Source organism: Colobus angolensis, unplaced genomic scaffold, assembly GCF_000951035.1.
Source record: "Colobus angolensis palliatus isolate OR3802 unplaced genomic scaffold, Cang.pa_1.0 Scaffold38, whole genome shotgun sequence".
In the NCBI taxonomy this organism is placed as follows: domain Eukaryota; kingdom Metazoa; phylum Chordata; class Mammalia; order Primates; family Cercopithecidae; genus Colobus; species Colobus angolensis.
The window spans coordinates 665,739-689,220 of record NW_012117154.1 but is presented as its reverse complement, the minus strand read 5'-3'; the positions used below and the strand labels follow the sequence as shown (position 1 = coordinate 689,220).

The following is a 23,482-nucleotide window of genomic DNA, read 5'->3' as shown; positions in this document are numbered from 1 at the left end:
GGGCGCCTGTAGTCCCAGCTACTCGGGAGGCTGAGGCAGGAGAATGGCGGGAACCCGGGAGGCGGAGCTTGCAGTGAGCTGAGATCTGGCCACTGCACTCCAGCCTGGGCGACAGAGCGAGACTCCGTCTCAAAAAAAAAAAAGAATCCAATCCAATTTTTGCTCACTGGTAATCTGCCATCTTTGGTTGTTGTTTTTTTTTTTTTTTGAGACAGAGTCTGGCACTGTTGCCCAGGCTATAGTGCAGTGGTGCAATCTTGGCTCACTGCAACCTCTGCTTCCTGGGTTCAAGCGATTCTCCTGCCTCAGCCTCCCAAGTAGCTGGGATTACAGGTGCCCACCACCACGCCAGCTAATTTTTTTTAATTTTTAGTAGAGATGGGGTTTTACTATGTTGGCCAGGCTGGTCTCAAACTCCTAACCTCGTGATCCACCCACCTCAGCCTCCCAAAGTGCTGGGATTACAGGCATGAGCCACCGCGCCCAGCCAATTTACCATCTTGGTTGGTTGATTGATTGAGATGGAGTCTCACTCTGTCACCTAAGCTGGAGTGCAGTGGCGTGATCTTGGCTCACTGCAACTTCTGCCTCCCGGATTCAAGCAATTATCCTACCTCAGCCTCCCAAGTAGCTGGGATTACAGGTGAGCCAACACACCTGGCTAATTTTTGTATTTTTAGTAGAGACAGGGTTTCAACATATTGGCCAGGTACTCTTATATTAATGGTCTATGTATGTGGTAATACAGATAGATTTATATTGTGTTTTGATATTCGTTGCACAACTCCTTTTCTTACAGTTTCTCTTCCATACCCATTCTTGATATTCATTTTTACATATGAAGTTTAAAATCAATTTGTCTAATTTCAAATTAATCCTGTGCAGTAACCAAGCCTCTTGGTAGTCACAGCCTTGTATAGACCTCTCCTACCATGTATCAGGGTTGGTGGATTGGTCTATGTGACCAAGAGAATACAGCAGAAGTGATGATTTGTGACTTCCTAAAGCACTGCAGCTTCTGCCTGGGATCACACACTCTGGGAAAAGCCAGCCCCATGAGGTCAAGCAGGGCTAGGTGGAGGTCCACAAGGCAAGGAACTGAAGCTTCCTGGCAACTGCCAACACCCACTTGCCAGCCATGTGAGTGAGCTATCTTGGGAGTAGAACCTCTGGCCCCAGTTAGTCCCACAGATGACCGAGCCCTGGTCAACATCTTGGCTAGCCATGTGAGAATCTCCAGAACTATCCACCTAAACTGCTCCTGAATTCCTGACTTAGAGTGAAACTGTGAGATTTCACAATTGTGAAATATTTACTGTTTTAAGCCACTAGTTTTAAAGTTGTTTGTTATATATACAGCAGTATACACAACTAATTAGACCTGTTCATGTATATACTGGGATTGTGTTAAATTTTAAAAAGCTTTAGGTAGAACCAATCTCATTATCAAATTAGGTGTTCTTATCCAAGTACAGGAAATATCTTTTCATTTAAGGCTTCTATGTGTCTCTCCATAGCATTTAAAAATTTTCTTTATATACATTTAAGTATTTTATCTCTTTTTTTGGTGTTGAAAATACTTTCTTTCAACATACTTTCTAACAGGTAACTGTTTGTATATATTTTTATATACAAGTATAGGTTTATAGAGGTTAGTACAGGTTTTCAGTTGATCATTTTGGATTTTCCTGCTACACAGCTTAGCCTCTGTAAATAATGATAGTCACTTCTCTTTTCTGTCTTCTTTCTTTCTCATACCTGCTTTCTCAGTTAATATACCCAGGATAATAATAAATATTAATGGTAAGGCTTTACCATTAAGCAAGATGATGGCTTTTGGCTTAAACTATTAGCAGGTTGAGAAATATTCCTCAATTCCCATTTTCTTACTAGTTTTGGTCAAGACAGTGACCCGGATTTTATCCAATACCTTTTCAGTAACTTTGAGTTGATAAGACAACTTTTCTCTTATGATGCATATTAACGAAGTAAATTATATTAGTAGGTTTTCTAACTGAATCATTATTATAGTAGAGAAGGTCTTTATAATATCTTTCTGTATTATTCACATGAATAAGCTTACTTATAAATTATTACATGCTCATTATACCAGTTAAAATAATAAAGCTGGCCAGCCTGGGTGACAGCAAGACCCTGTCCCAAAAATAATTAAAATAAAATAAATAAAATAAAAATTTAAAAATAATAAAACAATAACGCTGTTATAATTTGAAATAAATATGCTGGAAAAAATTTACCTTTTCCTTCCCTTCTCAAATTTCAACAATGAAAACAAAATCATTTTTTTGTTATGTTCTCAAGCTTATTCCGTGATAACTTTGTGTGGAAAAAGCTGACTCCAAAATAGTTCTAGTTTATCATTCCATCTGGATAAATTAATGAAAACTAAACCTTTAAACAGTTTAACATAATTTTGACTCACTTGTTGTTCCTCAAAAGGATTATATGGCTCAGTATTGACTTCTTGGTGTATTATGTTCCAAGATACCTGTGGGCAAAACAAAAAATTAAAATTCACTTTATCTCAATTGCTCTAGTAAAGCCCATCAAGTAATAACACTTTAAAATACACCCACAATTTTTTCAAGGTTTTTTTTCCATTTAGATCATGTTCCATACTTTCTATAAACATGTATATTAGGAAAATTATTTAGAATTAGTATAACTGAAAATGATTATGATCCATTGCTCTTAACCTATTTTTTTCAAAGCTTCCTAGAAAACATAATGAGGAGTGGGGCAATTCAATAAGGATTTAATGAATTCATACCCTATAAAGGCAATCATGGGAGAATCTTGATTTCATCTCTTGCTTGTTAGGAAGGAACTCATACACATCTCTCTTGTTTCTATCTGGCTGTCTCTTTTTTTCTCATTCCTCCCCTGGTTTGACAGGAGAAGCTGGGCACATGTAGGTCAGGGTCTTCCTTTTTCCTTCTCTTTCTTTCTGAGTAGCTGCCAGCACATTTTCCCTTCCTCCTCCACGCGGTAAGTCCTATGGGGCAGGCACCCCACGCTGGAAGGCCTCCAAGTGGGCCCTCCTGTAACTGGCAGGTAAGGCACTGTGATACAGGCTACACAGCCAGCCAGCACTTGACTTTTCTACAAACAGCCACCTTCTCCTCCAGCCCCTTTATTAATTCTTAGGATGACGTTTTGGCTCCACCTGCTGTCTTATTTCTCAATGTGCGCAGAATTTCGGTAGCAAAGATGGGTATTATTTACTGGACCCAAGCTTCTTTCTGAGAAGATTACCTGGCACACCTTGCAAAATAGTTATTTTAAAAATATTTTCAGGCAAAAGCTTCAGTAATCATTATAAAGTCAGTCAACTTTAAGGATTCTTGTAAATATAACAGCAATGAAAAATGAAAAGGAAAATTTAACTTCAGTATTAAGAAGACTTTTCTATTTAACTCTTACCTGTATGGCAACCATCTGCACATGTGGAATGTTTGTTACTGCACTGGTGCTTTCTGGAATTACTTCACATTTGTTGTTAGAATTTCCACAGTGCCCATCATTTCTGTTAGACTCACTCAGGACTGTATGAGCATGACCTGTGCTGCAGTGTGACTTTACAGATATTCCCAAAGAGTCTTCAAGGATCTGTGTTTCACAGGCAATCTGGTGACCAACAGCATTCTCAGCATTCAAATGATGACCCTCAAAATAGGCAGCAGCATTTTGATCTGCTCTGTCATTGGCTACAAAAGACGGCACCACTGGTACTGATCTTGGTAGCTGATATTCAGGAGAAAGGCTGGCCAAGGGTGTATATATGCTGGTGTACTGGGGCAAACCTGGTAACACGTTTATGTATGCTGCCGGTGTCTGGGTGATATCAAATCTCTGGAAAGGAAGATACGTACAGTATCCTGTGACCAAATGGGATTGAGCCCAGTAAGTTGGTTTCACATCCTCAAGAACCGGTCTGGGGGAATTAGAGGAGACTCGCTTGTAATTTGCATCCTCAGGGCCTGGTGTGGGAGAATTGGAAGAGGCCCCTTTGGGTTTCCCATCCTCAGAAACTTGTCTAGAAGAACTGTCGGCTACTGGTTTGGCCCTCACATCTTCACAAGCTGGCTCAGGAGAATTTGCAGACACAGGTTTGGGTTTTACATCTTCAGAAGCTGGTGCTGAAGATGAATCTGACACTGGTGTAGACTTTACATCTGGTTTAAATTCCCTAGCAGCTGGATTCAGAGGTAGTTTAACTTGTAAATACTCTCCTGCTTTTGAAATTTCTTCTACTTTTGTTTTAATGTTTTTCTTCTTCCTTTTTTTCTTAAGCCGTGATGCAACTTTCTTCAATGCAATACAGTTGTCAATCACAACAAAACGAGGACATCCCAAGAGAAAAGGTTTTAAACCTCCTGCTTTTTCTAGTATCTGTCGAGTTTCTTCTGGGAAAAACTCATATTCTTCAGAGAACATCTTGTTACTCATGTCCAAGGGACCATGCTCCTCCAAAAACTGAGAGAAGTAACTTGGAAAAAATTTACATTTACATGAGTTACTATAAGGAAGTACTTGAATACATCTATAAATAAAAAACTTTTATTCTCCCAAAGGAAAACACTGCTTCACTTTTCACTGATCTCAACCTTTCCCCAACAAAAATATAACAAACATAAGGTTAACTGCAATCAATGATACTATCCAGAAAATTTTGTATACCTCCTAGAAAATGATCATTTAAAACTTTTCTGGGAGTGAGGGAAAGCAAAATGAAATCAAAGTTATTTTATAACTTTCAACTATGTAATTATACAATTTATTCTAAAAACAATAAAAAATAAAAATTTATTCAGGAAAGATAATAATAATGCTAATAATAAGAATTTTAAATAAAAAGAGAAAATCAAATCCAAAAACAAATCCTATTTGAATTTGTGTACAGTAAATACTGAAAACTACATACTTTAGCTTTACTTTTGGATGTCTGAGGCAAATTCTAGCATATTTTAAGAAATAATAATATAATTTTACAGTTGTTTCCACACTGTCACTCAAGAGTTCTCTGGAAATATGACTTGCTCAGCATTTCAACTCCAAAGAAAAACTATGAAGAAGGATCTAAGAGCACAGAACTAAATAGGAATGATGCAATGGAGGAAAACAGAAGAAAGGGCCATATGGTGGATGTGCTACTGACAAGACTTCCAGGAGAAGAGTTGGCTTTTAAATTAATACTCTATTATAGACCTCAGCCCTTGATTTATTTTCTTAAAAGGAAGGCCTCATGCACTATTTAATAACACAAAGCTCAAAATGGTAAGCTATTTCTGAGATTTTCCTGATTTTTTTACTTGTTTTATCCACCCCACTCAATATCGATCTAGTAGCTCAGACTGACAAAATCAATAATCATTAGGACTCTAAATTTAAAAATTAAAAATCCTCAGAGCAGGGCGAGGTGGTTCATGCCTATAATCTCACCATTTTGGAAGGCCGAGGCACACAGATCACTTGAGGCCAGGAGTTGGAGACCTGCCTGGCCAACACGGTGAAACCCCCTCTCTACTGAAAATACAAAAATTAGCCAGGCATGGTGGTGCAAGCCTGTAATCTCAGCTACTCAGGAGGCTGAGGCATGAGAATCACCCGAACCTGAGAGGCACAGGTTGTGGTGAGCAGAGATTGCACCACTGCACTCCAGCCCGTGTGACACAGCAAGACTCTGTCTCAAAAAAAAAAAAAAAAAGTCCTAAATTAACTTTGTGTAAAATGTGGCAAAATCTCTAAAAACAGGCACAAATTAAACAACTTCTGATGTTTAATTGGCAGCCTCAGTATAAAATAATAATTGTAAAAATTTCAACCCACTTACTCATACAGAGTTGAACATTTTTGTTTTGGGTTCATGTCCCATAGCTTCTTATTGCGGACAACATATTTGTTACTGTGTTGGTCATAGAGAGCTTCGAATTCCTCTACATCTTGCCGAAGATGGTCAGGCACTGCAAATGGGCCTGCAGAATCTGAATTTCGATTGCTGGTAAATAACAACAAAAAACACCCAGTTTTGTGAAAGATAAACTTTTGGTTTATTATTTAACCAGAAGAATGTTTAATTGAAATAAACACAATAATGGCAATATATTACTCAGCTCTATGTTGCAAAAAAATAACACCAGGGAACTTAGTGTAGATAAGTTACCCTTCCACAGTTATAGGCAAGAAATATCATATCTGACAATCTAAGTAAGCACTTTCAATTATTTAGTCTTGCTCCAAAGAGCAAAATTCTTAAAACTCCATATTTTAAAAAAATGTTGCATTAACTATAACTTGTTAAATGATTGAAAGACAAATGAAGACTATATTACAACTGCTATTAAGTAAGTTAAAGTGAGACTGAGACTGGTAAATGGTATTAATAAAAGGTTTTTTTAGGCCGGGTGCGGTGGCTCACGCCTGTAATTCCAGCACTGTGGGAGGTCATGGTGGGCGGATCACTTGAGGTCAGGAGTTCAAGATCAGCCTGACCAACATGGAGAAACCCTGTCCCTAATAAAAACACAATATTAGCCAGGCATCGTGGCGCATGGCTGTAATCCCAACTACTCAGGAGGCTGAGGCAGGAGAATTGCTTGAACCCGGGAGGTGGAGGTTGCGGTGAGCTGAGATCACGCCATTGCACTCCAGTCTGGGCAACAAGAGCGAAACTCCATCTAAACAAAAGTTTTTTTTTAATATAAGATGTTAGCACTCTAAAAAGATGTAGTAGTTTGAGTGTGGACTCTAAAACCAGGCTGCATGACTTAAATCCCAGCTCTGCTATTTATAAGCTTTGTGTTCTTGGGCAAGTCGTTGTGCACTGTGCCTCAGAGTTTCCTTATCTGTACACTGGACAAAATATAATAGCACTTACTTCCTAGGCAGGATAAGTAGATTGAAAGAGTTTATGTATGTAAACCCCCTAAAACAATGTCTGATACATAAGAATTAATCTCAGTAAAGGCTATGCTATGGTCTAAATGTTTGTGTTCCTGCAAAACTCATATGTTGAAACCTAATCACCAATGTGATGGTGTTAGGATGTGGACTCTTTGGGAGGTAATTAGGCTCTGCCCCCATGAATGGACTTAGTGCCCTTATAAAAGAGGCCCCAGAGAGTTGCCTTGTCCCTCCCACCATGAGAAAACACAGTGAGAAGGCACCATCTAGAAGGAACCAGAAAGCAGGCCCTCACCACACACTGAATCTGCCAGTACCTTGATCTTGGACTTCCCAGCCTCCAGAACTGTGAGGAATAAATTTCTGTGTGTAAGCCTCCCAGTTTATGGTATATTGTTATAGCAGCGCAAACTGACTAAGACAGGCTATTATTTTAACTTAAAACAATTACCCTACTTAAGGAATCCATGAAAACGACCACGTAAATTTTTAACTGTTCTGGTAACTCCTTTAAGAAATGTGAAAAAAAAACCATGTTGTACATTTTTGGTTCATAAAGGAATATGGGTTACTGTTACTCACTAGTTTTATTTCTTAAATATTTGTTTCTTGAAAACTCAGTTTCGACAACAAGATGGCATTGAAAATCACTAATATATAAGGTGAAACCATAACATCATACACAGCTCCCAAAACAGCTTCCTCTTTATTACAGCAAAAATGCTAGTAAGTATTAACAGGACATTCTCTTTATTGACTATTTTAAAGAATAATTTCTAGACATTTTTCTATGATTTTCCCACAGAGCCTTGTACTTGGTAAGTTCTCAATATGTACTTAGTGAATGAATGTTACCAGTATTGTATTAGTGAATGTATGTACTTAGTATGTACTTAGTGAATGAACGTTACCAGTATTGTATTAGTGAATGTATGGACTTAGTATGTACCTAGTGAATGAACGTTACCAGTATTGTATTAGTGAATGTATGTACTTAGTATGTACTTAGTATGTACTTAGTGAATGAACGTTACCAGTATTGTGACACAGTTTGAATGGATTCTTAATGCCTTCTAGCCATGTTATGTAAATGTAATCAAGATATAATTACATCAGGCTGTCAGATGCACAGCTTTAGAAAGGAAAGTCAGGGAAATACAACACAAGTTTATATATATTAAATTAACACAACTTATTAAGTAAAGACATTTGAGTTAAAATGAAGCAAAAATTTAAAAATTATACTTACGTATGGTCTTCACTTGAAGTGATGACATCATTATTTGGAGTTACTGAAGTTGTTCCAGACCCAACTAACATAGGCTGGTTTAAAAGACAGAAAAATGACAATGATTTTCTACCTTAAAATTCCATTAAAGAAAAAAAAAAAATCATTAAAATTGATGAATGCTTATATAAACACACATACAAATTGCTAATCTATAAGATCTATCCAAATTTTCTTACAAACAGGAATACATAGTAATAAAAGTTTCAACAGCCAAAAATAAGCTCAAATTAACATTTAGGATAGTTTCCAATGCTCCAAAAAAATTTAAATGTTACTCAGTTTAAACTCCCATTTTACCTAAAGTAAATACATATAGTCAAAGATAAAAATAAAAGTTGTATTGGAACTCCTTAGCTCTTCTCATCTTTTGAAGACTTGCTGCTCTCTCTCACTCCATCCCCCTTTCTGCTCCCCACATACACAAGAGCCATGAAGAATCCACCAAAGACTTAAAAATTGTGCTCTACTCTGGCACAGTAGTTCACACCTGTAAGGCCAAGGTGGGCCGATCGCTTGAACCCAGGAGTTCTAGACCAGCCTGGGCAATACAGCAAAACCTCATCTCTACAAAAAATTAGCTGGGCATGGTGGCATGCACCTGTCATTCCAGCTACTCAGGAGGCTGAGGTGGGAGGATCACTTGAGCCTGGGAGTTTGAGGCTGCAGTGAGCCGTCACTGCACCACTGCTCTCCAGCCTGGGCGAGAGAAGGAGACCCTGTCTCAAAAATAAAAATAAAAATGCCCTACTTATCTCACGGGCTTGGAGGAGAGCCTTTGGTGAGAGGAAGGAAGGGATTCTATCAATCCTGGGACAGTCATAATGATTAGTATTCATCATTCTTAGTTTAAATATGTTATCTATTTTTTGAGACTTATTTATTTTTAGGGACATTATGGCAATTTTTTTTTTACTCAGAAACATCTAAAAAAATAAAAAGGTCAATAAAGAATATGAGTCTCAAGACTTGCTATTATACAATATGAACCTGGAATTTCTTCAAAATGTAGAAGACTGCCAAAACATCTTTAATTCCTAGAAAGTCTTTCTCTACAAATGTTTCAAAATATCCGAAGAATTGCTCAATTCTAATTTATATGTCCAACTAACTATTTTGGAGAGTTTAGACAAGAATTAATACAGAAAATACTCCGTACCTTTGAATCCTTTGGCTTCTTTTTCTTGCCTTTGTTTTTCACCTTGGTAGAACTAAACTAAAAAATGGGGGGAAAATCAGTGAACACTCAAACAACAGCATCATGAATCTCAACATAAAGAAACCATATTGGTTTTCACAGACTAGCCGTAAGTTAAATGTACATAAAATGTTTAACAAAAATAACACTACAGTGTATCAGCCAAAGTGCTATGATTTATAATAGAAAACAAGCAAAATTTAATAATACCTAATGTTATAACTAAAATTAAATTGTTCCAACGTTTTTATCTTATTTTCCACAGGGTTGGAATGTTGTTTCAAGTAATTAATCAGACTTTTAAGTAATTCCAGTTATATGCTATAATACTATTTGTATTATTAATGTATTTCTTTCACTAAGCCACACTAGACCTTCTGCACCTGACCACACACTGGGGCACAAACAGTGAATAACGAAGCCTTCAGCTCCTTATGGGGTACATCAGCTGTGTTTCCCTGCTTAGTCGGGCAATATTTGATGGAGCAGATTAAGATAAAATTTCATATAGATAGATGATTTGCTCCTGAAAATCAGTAAACGAGCATCTTTCTCTTTGAAAACTGCCACAATGCTGTGCTTTTCTCTATTTACTCACTTTCCTAAACTGAAGAATTTCTGAAGAATGAAGAAAAGGCAACTGCAAACTACTAAGGAAGACAACTCTGGAACTGTTTTAACTTAAACTCAATTTAGAGCCACTCAAAACAAAGTCCCTTTGTTTTCCTTCTAGAGCAAAAATTAAAACTTTAGTTATTAAAGATAACTTTTCATTTTTATGCCAGGAGATGAAGAACTCTTCCTTTCTTAATTAGAATATTAATGTTTATCAGCTCTGAAACTTCATGGAAATTGTCTAATTTAAGCCTCATAGTTTGCTGATTATTGCTCCAATTCTGGGAAGACTGGCAGTGACTTTCTAATGAAATAGTACGTACTACCCAGACGTCCTTTTAATGTGGTTCTTGAATACTGGCTGTGATGTCAATAAACACTGGCCTGGGTCCCCCTCTCATCCTCGGTTTAACATAGATTAGAACATAAGATTTCAAGTGATCAAGTAACTTACCAGTGCGTCACCACTGTCTTGTTTCCTTAACACAGTACAGCGGCTGTCTGCAGGAATATACAGATGGTTTTGTGAGGAAACTAAATATTTACATTTCCATATAATACACTAAAGCCTTCAAACAACTCCTGAGACTACTGGCACAGGCCATGTTCTATTCTTTTTTTTGTTTGTTTTTGAGGCGGAGTCTCGCTCTGTCGCCCGGACTGGAGTGCAGTGGCCGGATCTCAGCTCACTGCAAGCTCCGCCTCCCGGGTTTACGCCATTCTCCTGCCTCAGCCTCCGGAGTAGCTGGGACTACAGGCGCCCGCCACCTCGCCCGGCTAGTTTTTTTTTTTGTATTTTTAGTAGAGACGGGGTTTCACCGTGTTAGCCAGGATGGTCTCGATCTCCTGACCTCGTGATCCGCCCGTCTCGGCCTCCCAAAGTGCTGGGATTACAGGCTTGAGCCACCGCGCCCGGCCGTTCTATTCTTTCATAGGCTTTGACACAAGTGTGGTTTAGAAACCAAGGGCAAAATGGCTGATTAAACAGGAAACCAACTACAAAGAACCATAGAACTTCAATGGGATTCAGCATAATGTGAGTGCCTTCTAGGTGCCATCTGTGCTGGTGCTAGGAATAGAGATGCACAAGACAGTCCCTGCCATTGATGAACTCCTGCTCCACTGCCAGAAAGACAAACACACACCTGTAACCCAACATGCTAAGTACCACATGAAACACAAGGCAACAAAGCTCATGAAGGACTCAAGTCTGCAGTCTGCATGGGAGAGGCCCACAGGAGGGGCAAGGAGGACTCTGAGGAAGAGGGGACATTTAAGTTACTCTGGAAATGAACAAGCAAAGGGGTGGGGCATGGCAGGGGGAACTACATGAACAAAGACAGGAGTCAGGAAAGCACAAGGCAGGTTTGGGCACAGTCAGAAGTGGGGTGTGTGCTCAGAGACAGAGGATGATGACGAACCCAGACCCCAGATGATGTGAATTAAATTTGTAAGTAAAACTAAACAAATGTTTCCCAAATTGAAGAGTTAAAAGAATCAGAGAGATGTTCTAGAAGAGTCACTACCTGCAATGTAAGAGGAAGATGGAAGAGTAGGAGAGTCTAGAGGCATGGAGTCCAGTTTGGAGGCTACTATAGTAGTCTAACTATGGAAAGACAACTAAAGTCCTGGCCTTGGGAAGTGGGGTGGACAGCAAAGGATAGATCAACGACAAAGCTCATTTGGATTGATGACAAACAAGTTATACTCTTAATACCGAAAAGAAAGAATTGAGACTAATTATAGAGTTTCCCGTTTAAAAACTAGATATACAGTGTTATTGACTGAGATAAATTGAAGAAAAACAGATCTCTGAAGATGTGATAGGTGGGTTCAGTCATACTGCTTCAAGGGGTTCTTTGGCTGTCTCACAGAAATACCCTAGGGAATCATGCATGAAGAGGTCAGGGGAAGAGTCGAGACTCTCAGTTATCACAGTACTAGTGACACTGTCGAACACTCTAATCGACAAGATCAGTGGATTTTGAAAAGTTTTAAGAAATATAAGCATTTCTTTAAATGAGGAGATAAAACTTAAAATGTTTGGGGTGAAGGTGGAAGGCAGAGCTACTGGACTTGAGAATCCATTGGGATTGCCAATAATTTGGTTAGTGGCTTCTGACCTCATGACTAGAAACAGAGAAACAGTAGCAGCTGGAAGTGCTGTGTTTTATATGTAGAGAACACAAGTTAAAGGACGAGTATATGCTGAGAGGGAACTGTGTCCTTTTTAGTTGTCTTGTTTTGTGATCCAAACATGCATCAGATTTTGTAAGCTCAGTCCTGGGACAGCATTTTATTACCAGCAGCAGCAAACTAATGGTAATAAATTCAGGCTATCAAGTAGCATGTCACCTTCAGTCATGAAGCAGTATCCTGAAAAGATAAAGCCATCTGCATTTGAGTGTGCTCTTTTCTAAGAACTTTTGTTGTCAAAAGTAAGCTTTCCACTTCCTTATACTGCATTGGAACTTTATCATCTGTGACACCATCGTACAAGGCCGGACCTTTTAATGTACTCTTTAAAACAAACAGCATGACATTTAAAAGTCTAACTCCTAACAATACATAGAGGAGACTTCTGATTCTGAGGGATTTGGGGATTATCATAACATGTTTATGTAGCATGAAAGGTAAGAAATTATTATTTAGAATCTAGGAATATGAGAATTTTTAAGTAAAACAGGACCACACAAGTCACTCCCTCCAAATCATCTCATTTTAATATGAGGAAATTAAGATCTAAGAGAAGAGAAGGAATTAGCTGCTAGCTAGCTAGTTAGTTCAAGCTGGACTCCATGCCGTTACCCAAATAGGCCCCCCAATTCCAAATAAGCCCTGACACCCAGCTTTCTAACTCCACTTTCACATTCACAGCCCATCTGAGACTCTACCCCTGCACCACAGCTTTCCTCTCTCCCAGGGAGAAAGAAAGTGTTGGGTCCTTCCTTTGATGCCCTTGGCACTTTCTCTGGTCCTCCTGTATTGAGCTTACTACCATGTTACTGTTATTGGTGCATGTTTCTTATTCTCTTTTCTAGAACACAAAGTCCTCAAGGGCAGAGACAAGTGTAAGCATTTCTGAATTCCTTCTCAATAGCCATCACTGGGCCCACAAGGTTTTTAATGAACTAAACTAAGGAAGAAGCTGTGCCATAACCTACTTTTCCTGACCCCTAGTTCTAGGCTCTTCCCATTAAGACATGGGGTATCCATTCTAGATTTTGCAAACATCACCTACTTCTGCAGGCCAATGTTTTCTAAAATGCTACAAATCAAACCACTTGCTAATAGATTCTGTCAATGTAACATGCAATCTTTCCCATGATGCTGTGAAAATATCTAAGACGGGAAGAACATTGTGTATTGTTAGCATAACATACCCACATTTGAGTATCTCTTTAACTGATAAAGTAAAAAAGCTTTATGATATAAAAAAATTACTACTGTTAATCACTAACTTCCCCACATAAACTGGTTGTACCATAATAATTTTCACTGTTTTCTTTGTTATGTATTTAAACAAGCTAGGTCCTTCACAGATTTTTTTCCCCTTAAGGTTAAATGTAATATAAATCTAAATTCAGTCCACATACCCATTATATCAAAGAATTCATCTAAAGCACTATGCAATGCTGGGAACTTGTCTCTGTGTTCTTCTAGCAGCCATATTAAACAACGGGCTTCCTTCAATGATGTTGGCTCAGAGAAATAATCAAGTTGCTTTCCTTCTATAGAGGCTAGTTTGTGACCATATTTCTCATGCCAGAGGAAAGTCATGATACTAAAATCAAGCTGTTTAAGAGATGCTCCATAACGAGAAAAGAAAGGTCCTGTGGCATCTAAGCCTGTAATAAAAACAAAACCCAAATCAGAAAAGGAGGGAAATTATTTACTGTAAAATCACATTCAGTCTCACATCTCTGAAAGCAGCTGACTATAGTTTGCTTAAATTCTCAGCAAAAACATTTAAATAGTTGAGAACAGATTCGTTCAAGCTATTAGGCATTTTAGAAACACCATTTAACATTGTTAGACTAATTATAATAATTCTTGTCTATTAGATTTGAATAATGTGGACCAAAGCCTTCTACTATCATAGTTACATTTATTAGACCTAGGAGATGAAAGTATGGCATTAAATTTATTTAAAAATATAACAATGAGGCCAGGTATGGTGGTTTAGGCCTGTAACCCCAGCACTTTGGGAGGCCAAGGCTGAAAGATCACTTGAGGCCAGGAGTTCAATACCAGCCCTGGCAACATAGCAAGACCCCTATCTCTACAAAAAAAAAAAAAAAAAAATTAGCCAGGCATGGTGGCAAATGCCTGTAGTCCCAGCTACTTGGGAGGCTGAGGTGGGGGGATTGCTTGAGCCCAGTGAGCCATGATGGTGCCACTGCACTGCAGCCTGGGTGATGGGGCAAGATCCTATCTCTAAAAAAAAAAAAAACCCAAACAATGTTTTCACGAATTCATAATGACTTTCATTCCAATTAGTATAAACTAGCAAGATTTTATGTTTCTTTATATGGATTCCATAGTAACAAAACATCAACAATATGCAAAATCTTCCCAAATGTGTCTAAAAGAGGAAATGGGTAAACCCATTCCCCAACACCTAAAATAACTGCTCCTTATTCCCCAAAATGTGGGTCCTCACCCTCCTCTACAAAAAATCAAGGTGGTCAGTATGCCTACTTTTATTCTCCACTCTCCAAATTAGAAAACAGGGTGACCGCAATCTCATACACACTCCTACTGAAACGACAGTGAAGCCCCACTCCTGATGAACGGCTACCAAAAAGAAAAAAGGAGCTCTGTCCAATTTCTCCATCATGCCTCTAATACAAAACGGTCACTTCTTCCAAGGGCCTCAGTCAACAAATGAAGTCAATAAATGAAACAGAGATTGCTCAGAGTCAAAACTACCCTAGACTGCTCGCTTCCGGATTAAAGAGTTAGCTTGCAGAGATCATATTGCAGGAAAATTAGGATCTTTGAACACCAGAATCAGGGACCATGTAGAATACTCACACAATAAAAGATTTATGAGAGCCCAGTGAAGAAACAGCACACGCCCATTCCCCATCCACGTCAGAGCTTGTGCTCAGTGAGGGGAATGCAGGCAGGCAGTGTTCACTATTGAAATGTTAAATTTATCTCACTAGTGTTCTATTACTTCTGTCTCCCTCCCTCCTTTCCTCTCTCTTTTCCTCTCTTCATCTTCTGCTGAACATAAAAACTGACCTCTCTTATGTTAAATATGTGCACGATATAAGTCCACCCAACAGACGTTTTATGAGAAGTAAAATTCTAGGAAATGAAAACTGCTTTACTTCTTATTTAAGTAAGTGTGCATTTTACCTCAGGACTGCAGTAACAGCCTTACTAATTAACATGCTTGAACTCATTTCACAACTTTAAATAAAAATTGCTACTTTAAATAGTATACATATATCCTTATTAAAATGATACCTTTAATCTTCAGAATAAACATGGTTTATATCAAAAGACATGTTCACCCTTTCCTGCCAGTGAGCTGGAGGGCTCAAGTGCTGCATTTACCTGAATGAACAATGGCTGGCAGTCTTGACCGTGTAGCATAACCCAGGCAAACCTACTTCTCCAGTCCTGAGTATCTCCTAAAGCATGTTAAAGCAAGCAATAACTTTATAATGTGCTTATTTGATATTCACTAGTGACAATCTTGTCACTTAAAAATAACTTTCTGGGATCACAAATCCATGAGGATCTATGCTCAAAGCAGGCATGTTCAGCTGTCTAACTATGCCAAGCTTGCTGCCATCTTACATTGTCTCTTCTGGCAGAAACTGACCAATATCTTCTCTGAAACCCTAGAATTCTAATAGCCCCATGTTTCTAAACACTGGGGACGGCTGGTAGAGGCTTGGCAGGCCCCACTCTGTGGTCTGCTGCTAAAGGCCCTGCCTTTTTCCTGTGGCTTCCTTTAGCCTTTTATCTAATAGCTGCCAACTGAATAAACTATTGTGCTAGGCCAGTTGCTATCCAGTCACTAAGATAAATAGTGCCCTGGTAAGTGCCCAAAGCATCCCTACCTCGTGTCACAAAACAACTGCATCTGCAGCTGCCTTCTTCAGTCCTACATGGCCTTAGGCAAAGCGCCTGCTTTGGGGGAAGGTAGGGGGCTTGCTCACTCTTCCCTTCTCCCAGCCAAGTTACTAAAGTCAGAACACGGTACAGAGTCATATAATCCTGTGATTTACCACAGCTCAGTCCAACCCCAGGATATGTTTCTCTTAATCTCTAGATACAGATTTGCCCTAGGGGACCCTGAGCAATTAAGTCTCATCCACTCTTCCCTCTAAATTTTTCTTCAAAGAATCTGAATTATATATTTGTCTTCTCAACACAGCTCCGGAGCAGGGGCAGACTCCAGAATGCGTTATTTACCATGGTTGTGCCTAGTATTCACACATCTACACATTTACAAACAGTTTGATCTAATATAGGTCTGGATTTCTTTACTGACTGGTCTTTCCTTAGATTGCACCTTTTGAAAAAGTATACTGTAACCTACCTATAAAATAACCTAAAAATTGTGGTGTATGTGTGTGTATGTAATAGTTTTTTTGTTTTTTAAAGGCCTTCATATATTTAGTTCTTTTTTAAAAAAATTCTTTTAGAGGCAGGTCTTGCAACATTGCCAGGTTGGTCTCAAATTCCTGAGCTTAAGCAATCATCCTGCCTCAGCCTCCCAAGTAGCTGGGACTGGAAAAGTATTCTTAACCATACAAATATATAGTCCTGCATTTAAAGTTATAAATTATATGACAAGAAAATGAGAATGACTCAGAGACCTACACTTCCCCTTCCTATTAAAGTATATTGCTCTGGAATATAAAGGGACATACCAAAGCTATTAAGTTTTTGGATCCAGGCGGCTAATTTGGGCTCCACTTCTTTAAGCTCACTCAAAACATGCAGAAATATTCTTGTTTTTACTCTGTTCTTTTCTTGAATCAAGTGACGAATAACATAGTCCACTGCTTCATTTAGAAAATTTCTGCTAGAAAAACAAGTTGTATAGTCTTCTGTGCTCAAAACTTTCCAAGAAAGCAATTCTTTGAGAAGCGTGGCTGTATTCTGTATGCCAGATTTGATTTTGTCAGCATACTGCTTTATACACTGTAGAATTCTGTCATCAAGGAACTGACAATGCTGAACATTGTCTACAGTTTCTAAGGATAAATAACAATGGTTAAGGTGATAAATAGATAAAGAGGACTAATTCACAATGATATAAACTTAGAAATAATGTAAAATTACATAATGTAAAATGATTCAGATTGATTATATTGTTTTACTAAACAACTCAAGAAACTTTAATTAGAAATATAAACATTTAACAATACTTTTGAAAAGACATGAAAGTGCACATTAAAATAAACATATCAAAAGCAAGCATTTTATACCCTTCATTCTGAACCATTCATGTAGCATTTAAAACTTAGTTCCTCTAAAATATGGCCACTTCCTTCAACAATCCTAACCCAGCTTCATCAACTACCTTAACTTTACATACAATAAATATGTTTAGTCATTAAGCAAGGAAAGTTAAAATACAATCTCTGAAAGGTTTTTCAGTGGGAATACAATCTCTGAAAGGTTTTTCAGTGCTCTTTACACCAACCCAATTCTGTCTTCGAGTAACAGAAGACAGTGATAATATTAAATTAGTAACTAAAATCTTCATTTCAATTCAATATCAATGAACATAAGGCCCAAAAGATGCTTATATTTATACTTTTAAATGAAAGTATAATATTCGTATCATGGCTTTGGCCTCTGCATACCTTTCTGCTCTTCGTTTTTAGGTGGATTACTTTCTCTTAAGTCCTCCTCCATTCTTTCTTGTGCTAATTTTTTTGCTTCTTTTTTTTGGATTTTTCTCTTCAATTTTTTGTCTTCTTTCAGTCTTAGTTTCTCTAGGCTGATAAACAATTACAATTAGTGATAACTCGATGAACTGCTTTCCTTTGACTATCGTAGAAACCATCTTCCAAGCAATACATTAGAAGTTTTCCTTTTTAATTAGAGCCCAGCCTACATCTTCCATTCAATATAAGAAACTGTCAGTATTGTCAAAATAAGCGTACTTGTTTCATGAAAACAAGAACCTCAATGATTAGGTGATGTCTAAGGATGCAGTCTACAGATTGTATAGATGTCACTTCCATGTATGTAAGTTACTTCATAAGGTAAACAGAAACAGTACAAATTACTCTGCAAAATAATTCATGTAAACTCTCATTTCTAAGAAAGGTCCCATAGTAAAATATAGTTTTCACATCCCAATAATAACCCACAACACTATAATTTGGTTGATCTGGTTACAATGAATTCTCTCCAACAAATAATTCTGTTCATCTTTTCTTTTGCTTTTTCTTGGTCACAAATATTAAAAAATAATCACTTCTTAGAAAGAAAAACAAGAAGCAGGACCAAAAAGAAAAGAAAAAAGAATCTGAATTATTTGATCTAAACAAAAAGCTATAGAGAAGTAATAATTTAGACAGTACATTGAGTATTTCAGGGTAAAAAATAGTCATAGGTTCAAAATGTTTATTGAAGAGAGATAAAAAGAAAAATACGCTTTTGGAATTAAAGTTTCAATAACAGACAGCAAACTATATAGTTTTTATATAATGCCAAATCTATTCATCAAACATGTAATTTCACAGCATCAAATGTTCTAATTTTACTTGTAAATTCAACCACTAGATAAATAATTCTGAATCAAGTTTTTAGTATTTAGTCATTCTAGGCTAGTTCTCTTTAAATTTCCATAAAAATCATTTCTAAAAAACACTTATTTGGATATATGTATACACAGCCAATTTTTTAAAAGGCATAATTTAGAAATCTGCATTTAATTGAATTATATTCTAAGAGACATCATCAAACCACTGATTGTTAAAAATCTTACCTAGAACATTTCTGTTTCAGAATAGGTCTTGGAGGAACCTTTTCTTTTATGACCTTGTGTTCAAACTTTAAATAAAACAAAGACATCCAAAATTTGTCTCATACTCCCATGACATAAAACACAAAACCACAAGTGACAAGTATTTCAGAAGCACACATAATGTTCAGTTTGATAGAGAACAGTGATGATGTTCTGACCCAGACAAAAGCCCAGAAAGCTTTAGCAAAATAATTTACTGAAGAGGAACAAGAGAGTAGACACACTTGAGGAAAAAGATTTTTAAAAATTAAGAGTAAGCAGATGATCTAATAAAGTGTAAATATTATTACGACTACCCACTCCTTCCACTCCCATGTCAAGAAGTTAAAGGTAATCCCTCAAGATGCTCTTCCCCTTCCCTAAAAACCTGCACACCCACTAATGCCCAAAAGTTTACCAGGATTAAGAAAATGAAGTTATCAAAAAGAGTAAAAACAGTAAAACTAAGATATAAAAAGCCTCCTTTTCCTATTAAAAAATAAAAGAATATACAAATGCTTTCATTACAATGAAGGATTCTCACATCCAAGTATTTCCTATATTTTCTTAAATGAAGTAATTGCTTCTTTCCTGGAAAATATCCAAATTACATGACATCTACAAATTCAAATCATGTTTCAAAAGGTGTAAACATTTTGGTTATCTATTTAACCCCTTTATTACTTACTTCACACTTAACTTGACCACCACTGCTGAAGATGATAATCTTAGAAATGACACCTTCACAGTCAGGGGTAAGACACATTCCTTGTAGAAAATCCTATTTGATTTAAAACAAAAAAAAAAAAGAAAAACATGAAAAATGTTACGTCTAGGGGGGATAAATCTATACATGTATACTACTTTTACCACTAGGAACAGTCAAAATATGGACTAAAACCATCTTCAGGGAAGTGGCGAAAATCCTTACTCACTGCCATGTGAATTCTAAGGCTTCCATGTAGGGAAAACATACTTTCAGGTGTGGGTCTGACCATGTGACTTGCTTTCATCAATGCAAAGTGACCAGACATGATGTACACATGTCTAGGCAAAAGGTTTAACAAACACTTTATAGACTGGACATTGTTCTTTTTCCCCTGACACAGGCAGATGTTCCAGAAAAGGGTCATTCTTCAACTTAGATTGAGAAACAAGGAATAGAGCCACACAGAATAAAGCTGCTACAGCCCAGTCCCAGCCAACAACTGCAGAACTGTAGGACAAGTCATGTAAGCAAAAAACAAACTTCTCTGAATGTATGCCACAAGATATTTGGGTTGTATATTACTTCAGCATATCCTAGTGAAAGCTAACTAATCTAAAGAGCATATTTAAAACCATGGGAATGGTTAAGACCACTAAAAGATGGTATATCGCTAGAGAAACTCAATTTAGGTAAGACAACGACATAGCAGAAGTGACTCAAAGGTGACAGTTATTTACTCACATCATTATATTGTTAATTAATTATGTGAAAATGTACAAAATGTGAGAATTTATTTCTACCAAACTTTAATAATTGCTGTTGTTAACAGATGCCTAGTACAACTGCCTTACTCTTTCCCAAATAAGAACAGTGGTCTGCATAAGCCTAAGAAGTGTAGGAAAAGGTCCATAGTTTCTACAGATCAGAAACAAATTCTGTGAATACAAATAAGATCATAATATTATGTCTTCCCTCAAAGTATGTCTACTTCATGGTAATTAACGTCATTATCTTGATAATAAGAAAATCCCTGGTGAGAAATGGCAGTTTAAAATTGAAGTTGATCCTTCTTCCCAACATTAAAAAAATTGTTTTGAGTTGATTTCTTAGTACAAATCACCGCATCAAATTTTGGTTTTGAAACCTCTAATTCCACATCAAAACTTTCAAGTGGGGTCTGGCACAGTGGCTCATACCTATAATCCCAGCACTTTGGGAGGCTGAAGTAGGATCACTTGGGTCAAGGAGTCTGAGGCTGCAGTGAGCTACGACTGCACCACTGCCTCTAGCCTGGGCAACACAGTGAGATCTGTCTCTTTAAAAAAACAAAGCCTCTATGGTTAATGCCTTCATAATTGTATAAATAAAAACAAAACCTGATTTTCCACTGTATTATTAAAGTTATAATTTAAAACTTTCTAATTATGTGCAGAATGTTCAGGAAGGAATTCTTGGGGGAAAAAATTGACATACAATAAGTATACTGAAAAATTCAGACAATCTTGTTATGCTTTACCTTGTCAATTTTATCATTAAAGGTTGTACTTTTTAACTTCTTCCAGCAATTCATGTGAAATTCTATTTTACAGTACTGGCAACAGCTGATGCGTATAAAACCCTAGGGTTACAAAAAAATTTGTAATTAACGTTTCAAAGATGTCTCTGCACACACACTCACTACAACACACATAAAGACAGAGAGAGAGCTTGACTAACATGTTTATTTCCACAGCAAAAAGTCACATTATTCTTTATATCAAATATTTTATAAACATTATTTCATCTGATTTACTAACCACGGACATTGGAACAGTAGGACAAGGGCAGCTACTATCTTCTTGAATAAACCAGTATAACTTAATTAAGTGCCAGACTTATCTCAAATTTTGGTCTTTAGCAGCTAATTCAGTGATCACAATGACCTTTAGATTCGGGACTCAAATTTTATGAGACATCAGAATTGCAACAAATCAGAGGTAACAATCTCACTTTGTTTCCTATCCTCCTAAGGTAGCTGGAAGAGGAAAAAGAATGAGCCAGCCTGCCTTCTCAGGTCACTACCCCAGCCCACAGTGTTTATTATACATCAGTGGCTCTGGTTCCCATGTGAGATGATGTAGACCTAAAAAAGTACAGGAAGGCTGGGCGCGGTGGTTCATACCTGTAATTCCAGCACTTTGGGAGGCTGAAGGGGGCAGATTACGAAGTTAAGAGATCGAGACCATCCTGATCAATAGGATGAAACTCCGTTTCTACTAAAAATACAAAAATTAGCTGGGTGTGCTAGGACATGCCTGTAATCCCAGCTACTCGGGAGGCTGAGGCAGGAAAATTGCTTGAACCCAGGAGGCAGAGGGTGCAGTGAGCCAAGATTGTGCCACTGCGCTCCAGCCTGGGTGACAGAGTGAGACTCCGTCTCAAAAAAAAAAAAAAAAAAAGTCCAGGGAAAGGGGTGGACAACTGCTAACTAGCCAGAGAACTTGGGTGCTTCCAATTAGAGATTGTTTTGAGCCCATTTTAAGGAATCATTTTGCAATTAATGTCCCACTGTACACTTTACCTTAAAGTCTGGATCAGTTATGTATATCTGGATCTTAGAATATCCATGGCACTTCTGATAGCAACAAATGGCATCTGGCACTGGAGGGAACTTGCATTCTTCAACAAATTTCTCTAACAGCATCTAAAACAAAATAAACAAAAATGACACCATTACAATACTAATCTGTCAATAAAAATGTCTGTGATTTCAATAACCTCTTGCCATCAAAATATTTTCAGCGTAAGAATGACTAAATTTTTTTCACCAGCAACAAACTATACACAACTTTGAAAGTTTTTCCTTTTAAAAGGAAGGCTGATACAAAGACATAAGAGATTTAAAAAGAGGACTGAACAAAATTTGTTTACAGAATTTCGAAAGAATCAAAATTTTGTCCTGTTACAATCATCAAATCTCATTTCATAATTTACAACTCTCAGAAATCTCCCATAAGCATTAAGAAGAAGTCAAGCAAGGCAGAATAACCCTTAGGGGAATCCTGAGGACTTTACCGGCTCCTCTTGCCTGACATCACCTCATCCAGGATCCTAACACTCCCATGATCTTCCTCCTTGCAGCTCTGCCACTGTTGTTTGTGGACTCCCTGGTGAATTATTCCATGGCTAATGAAGCCCCCAAGAGACTCATGCCATGCCTCCAGTGCTGGCTTTTTGTTATCAATAGCTCCTGTGCCTCCATCCCAATCTTGTATGAAGAGAGGAAAATCCAAGAATCCCTGTGTTTTATTTTTTATAACAGCTTTGTTGAGATATAATTAACACACTATACAACTCAAGTAAAGTGTAGTTCAGTGGTTTTCAGCATATTCACAGGATGTACCGACATCACCACAATCTAAATTTAGAACATTTTCAACAAGAAACTCCATATGCATTAGCAGTTCCTCCTCATTTTCCCCTAACCTCCCAGGCCCAGCAATCACTAGTCTGCTTTCTGTCCTATATACAGATTTGCCTATTCTGGAGATTTCATACGAATGGACTCACACAAGCCCTTTGTGTTTGGCTTCTTTTACTTAGCATAATGTTGCCAAGGTTCATACATGCTGTAGCATGTTATCAAGTACTTTTTTTTTTTTTTTTTTGAGACAGGGTCTCACTCTGTCACTCAGGCTGGAGTGCAGTGGCATAATCTCAGCTCACTGAAACCTCTGCCTCCTAGGTTCAACTGATCCTCCCACCTCAGCCTCCTGAGTC

The 23,482-nt window shown here is 37.6% G+C and overlaps 1 protein-coding gene across 1 annotated transcript in view; it reads right to left on the bottom strand.

Moving 5' to 3' along the window:
• Nucleotides 1–23,482, bottom strand: part of TTC3 (tetratricopeptide repeat domain 3) — a 126,827-nt gene that overhangs the window by 40,388 nt on the left and 62,957 nt on the right. The window contains exons 22-34 of the mRNA XM_011953999.1: nt 22,284–22,406; nt 21,240–21,341; nt 19,703–19,795; nt 18,997–19,061; nt 17,864–18,000; nt 16,922–17,248; nt 13,622–13,873; nt 10,480–10,526; nt 9,372–9,428; nt 8,174–8,247; nt 5,855–6,019; nt 3,445–4,510; nt 2,444–2,509 (exon numbers count right to left, since the gene is read on the bottom strand). Of these exons, the coding sequence (XP_011809389.1) occupies nt 2,444–2,509; nt 3,445–4,510; nt 5,855–6,019; nt 8,174–8,247; nt 9,372–9,428; nt 10,480–10,526; nt 13,622–13,873; nt 16,922–17,248; nt 17,864–18,000; nt 18,997–19,061; nt 19,703–19,795; nt 21,240–21,341; nt 22,284–22,406 (2,574 nt within the window). The remainder of the gene's footprint in view (nt 1–2,443; nt 2,510–3,444; nt 4,511–5,854; nt 6,020–8,173; nt 8,248–9,371; nt 9,429–10,479; nt 10,527–13,621; nt 13,874–16,921; nt 17,249–17,863; nt 18,001–18,996; nt 19,062–19,702; nt 19,796–21,239; nt 21,342–22,283; nt 22,407–23,482) is intronic.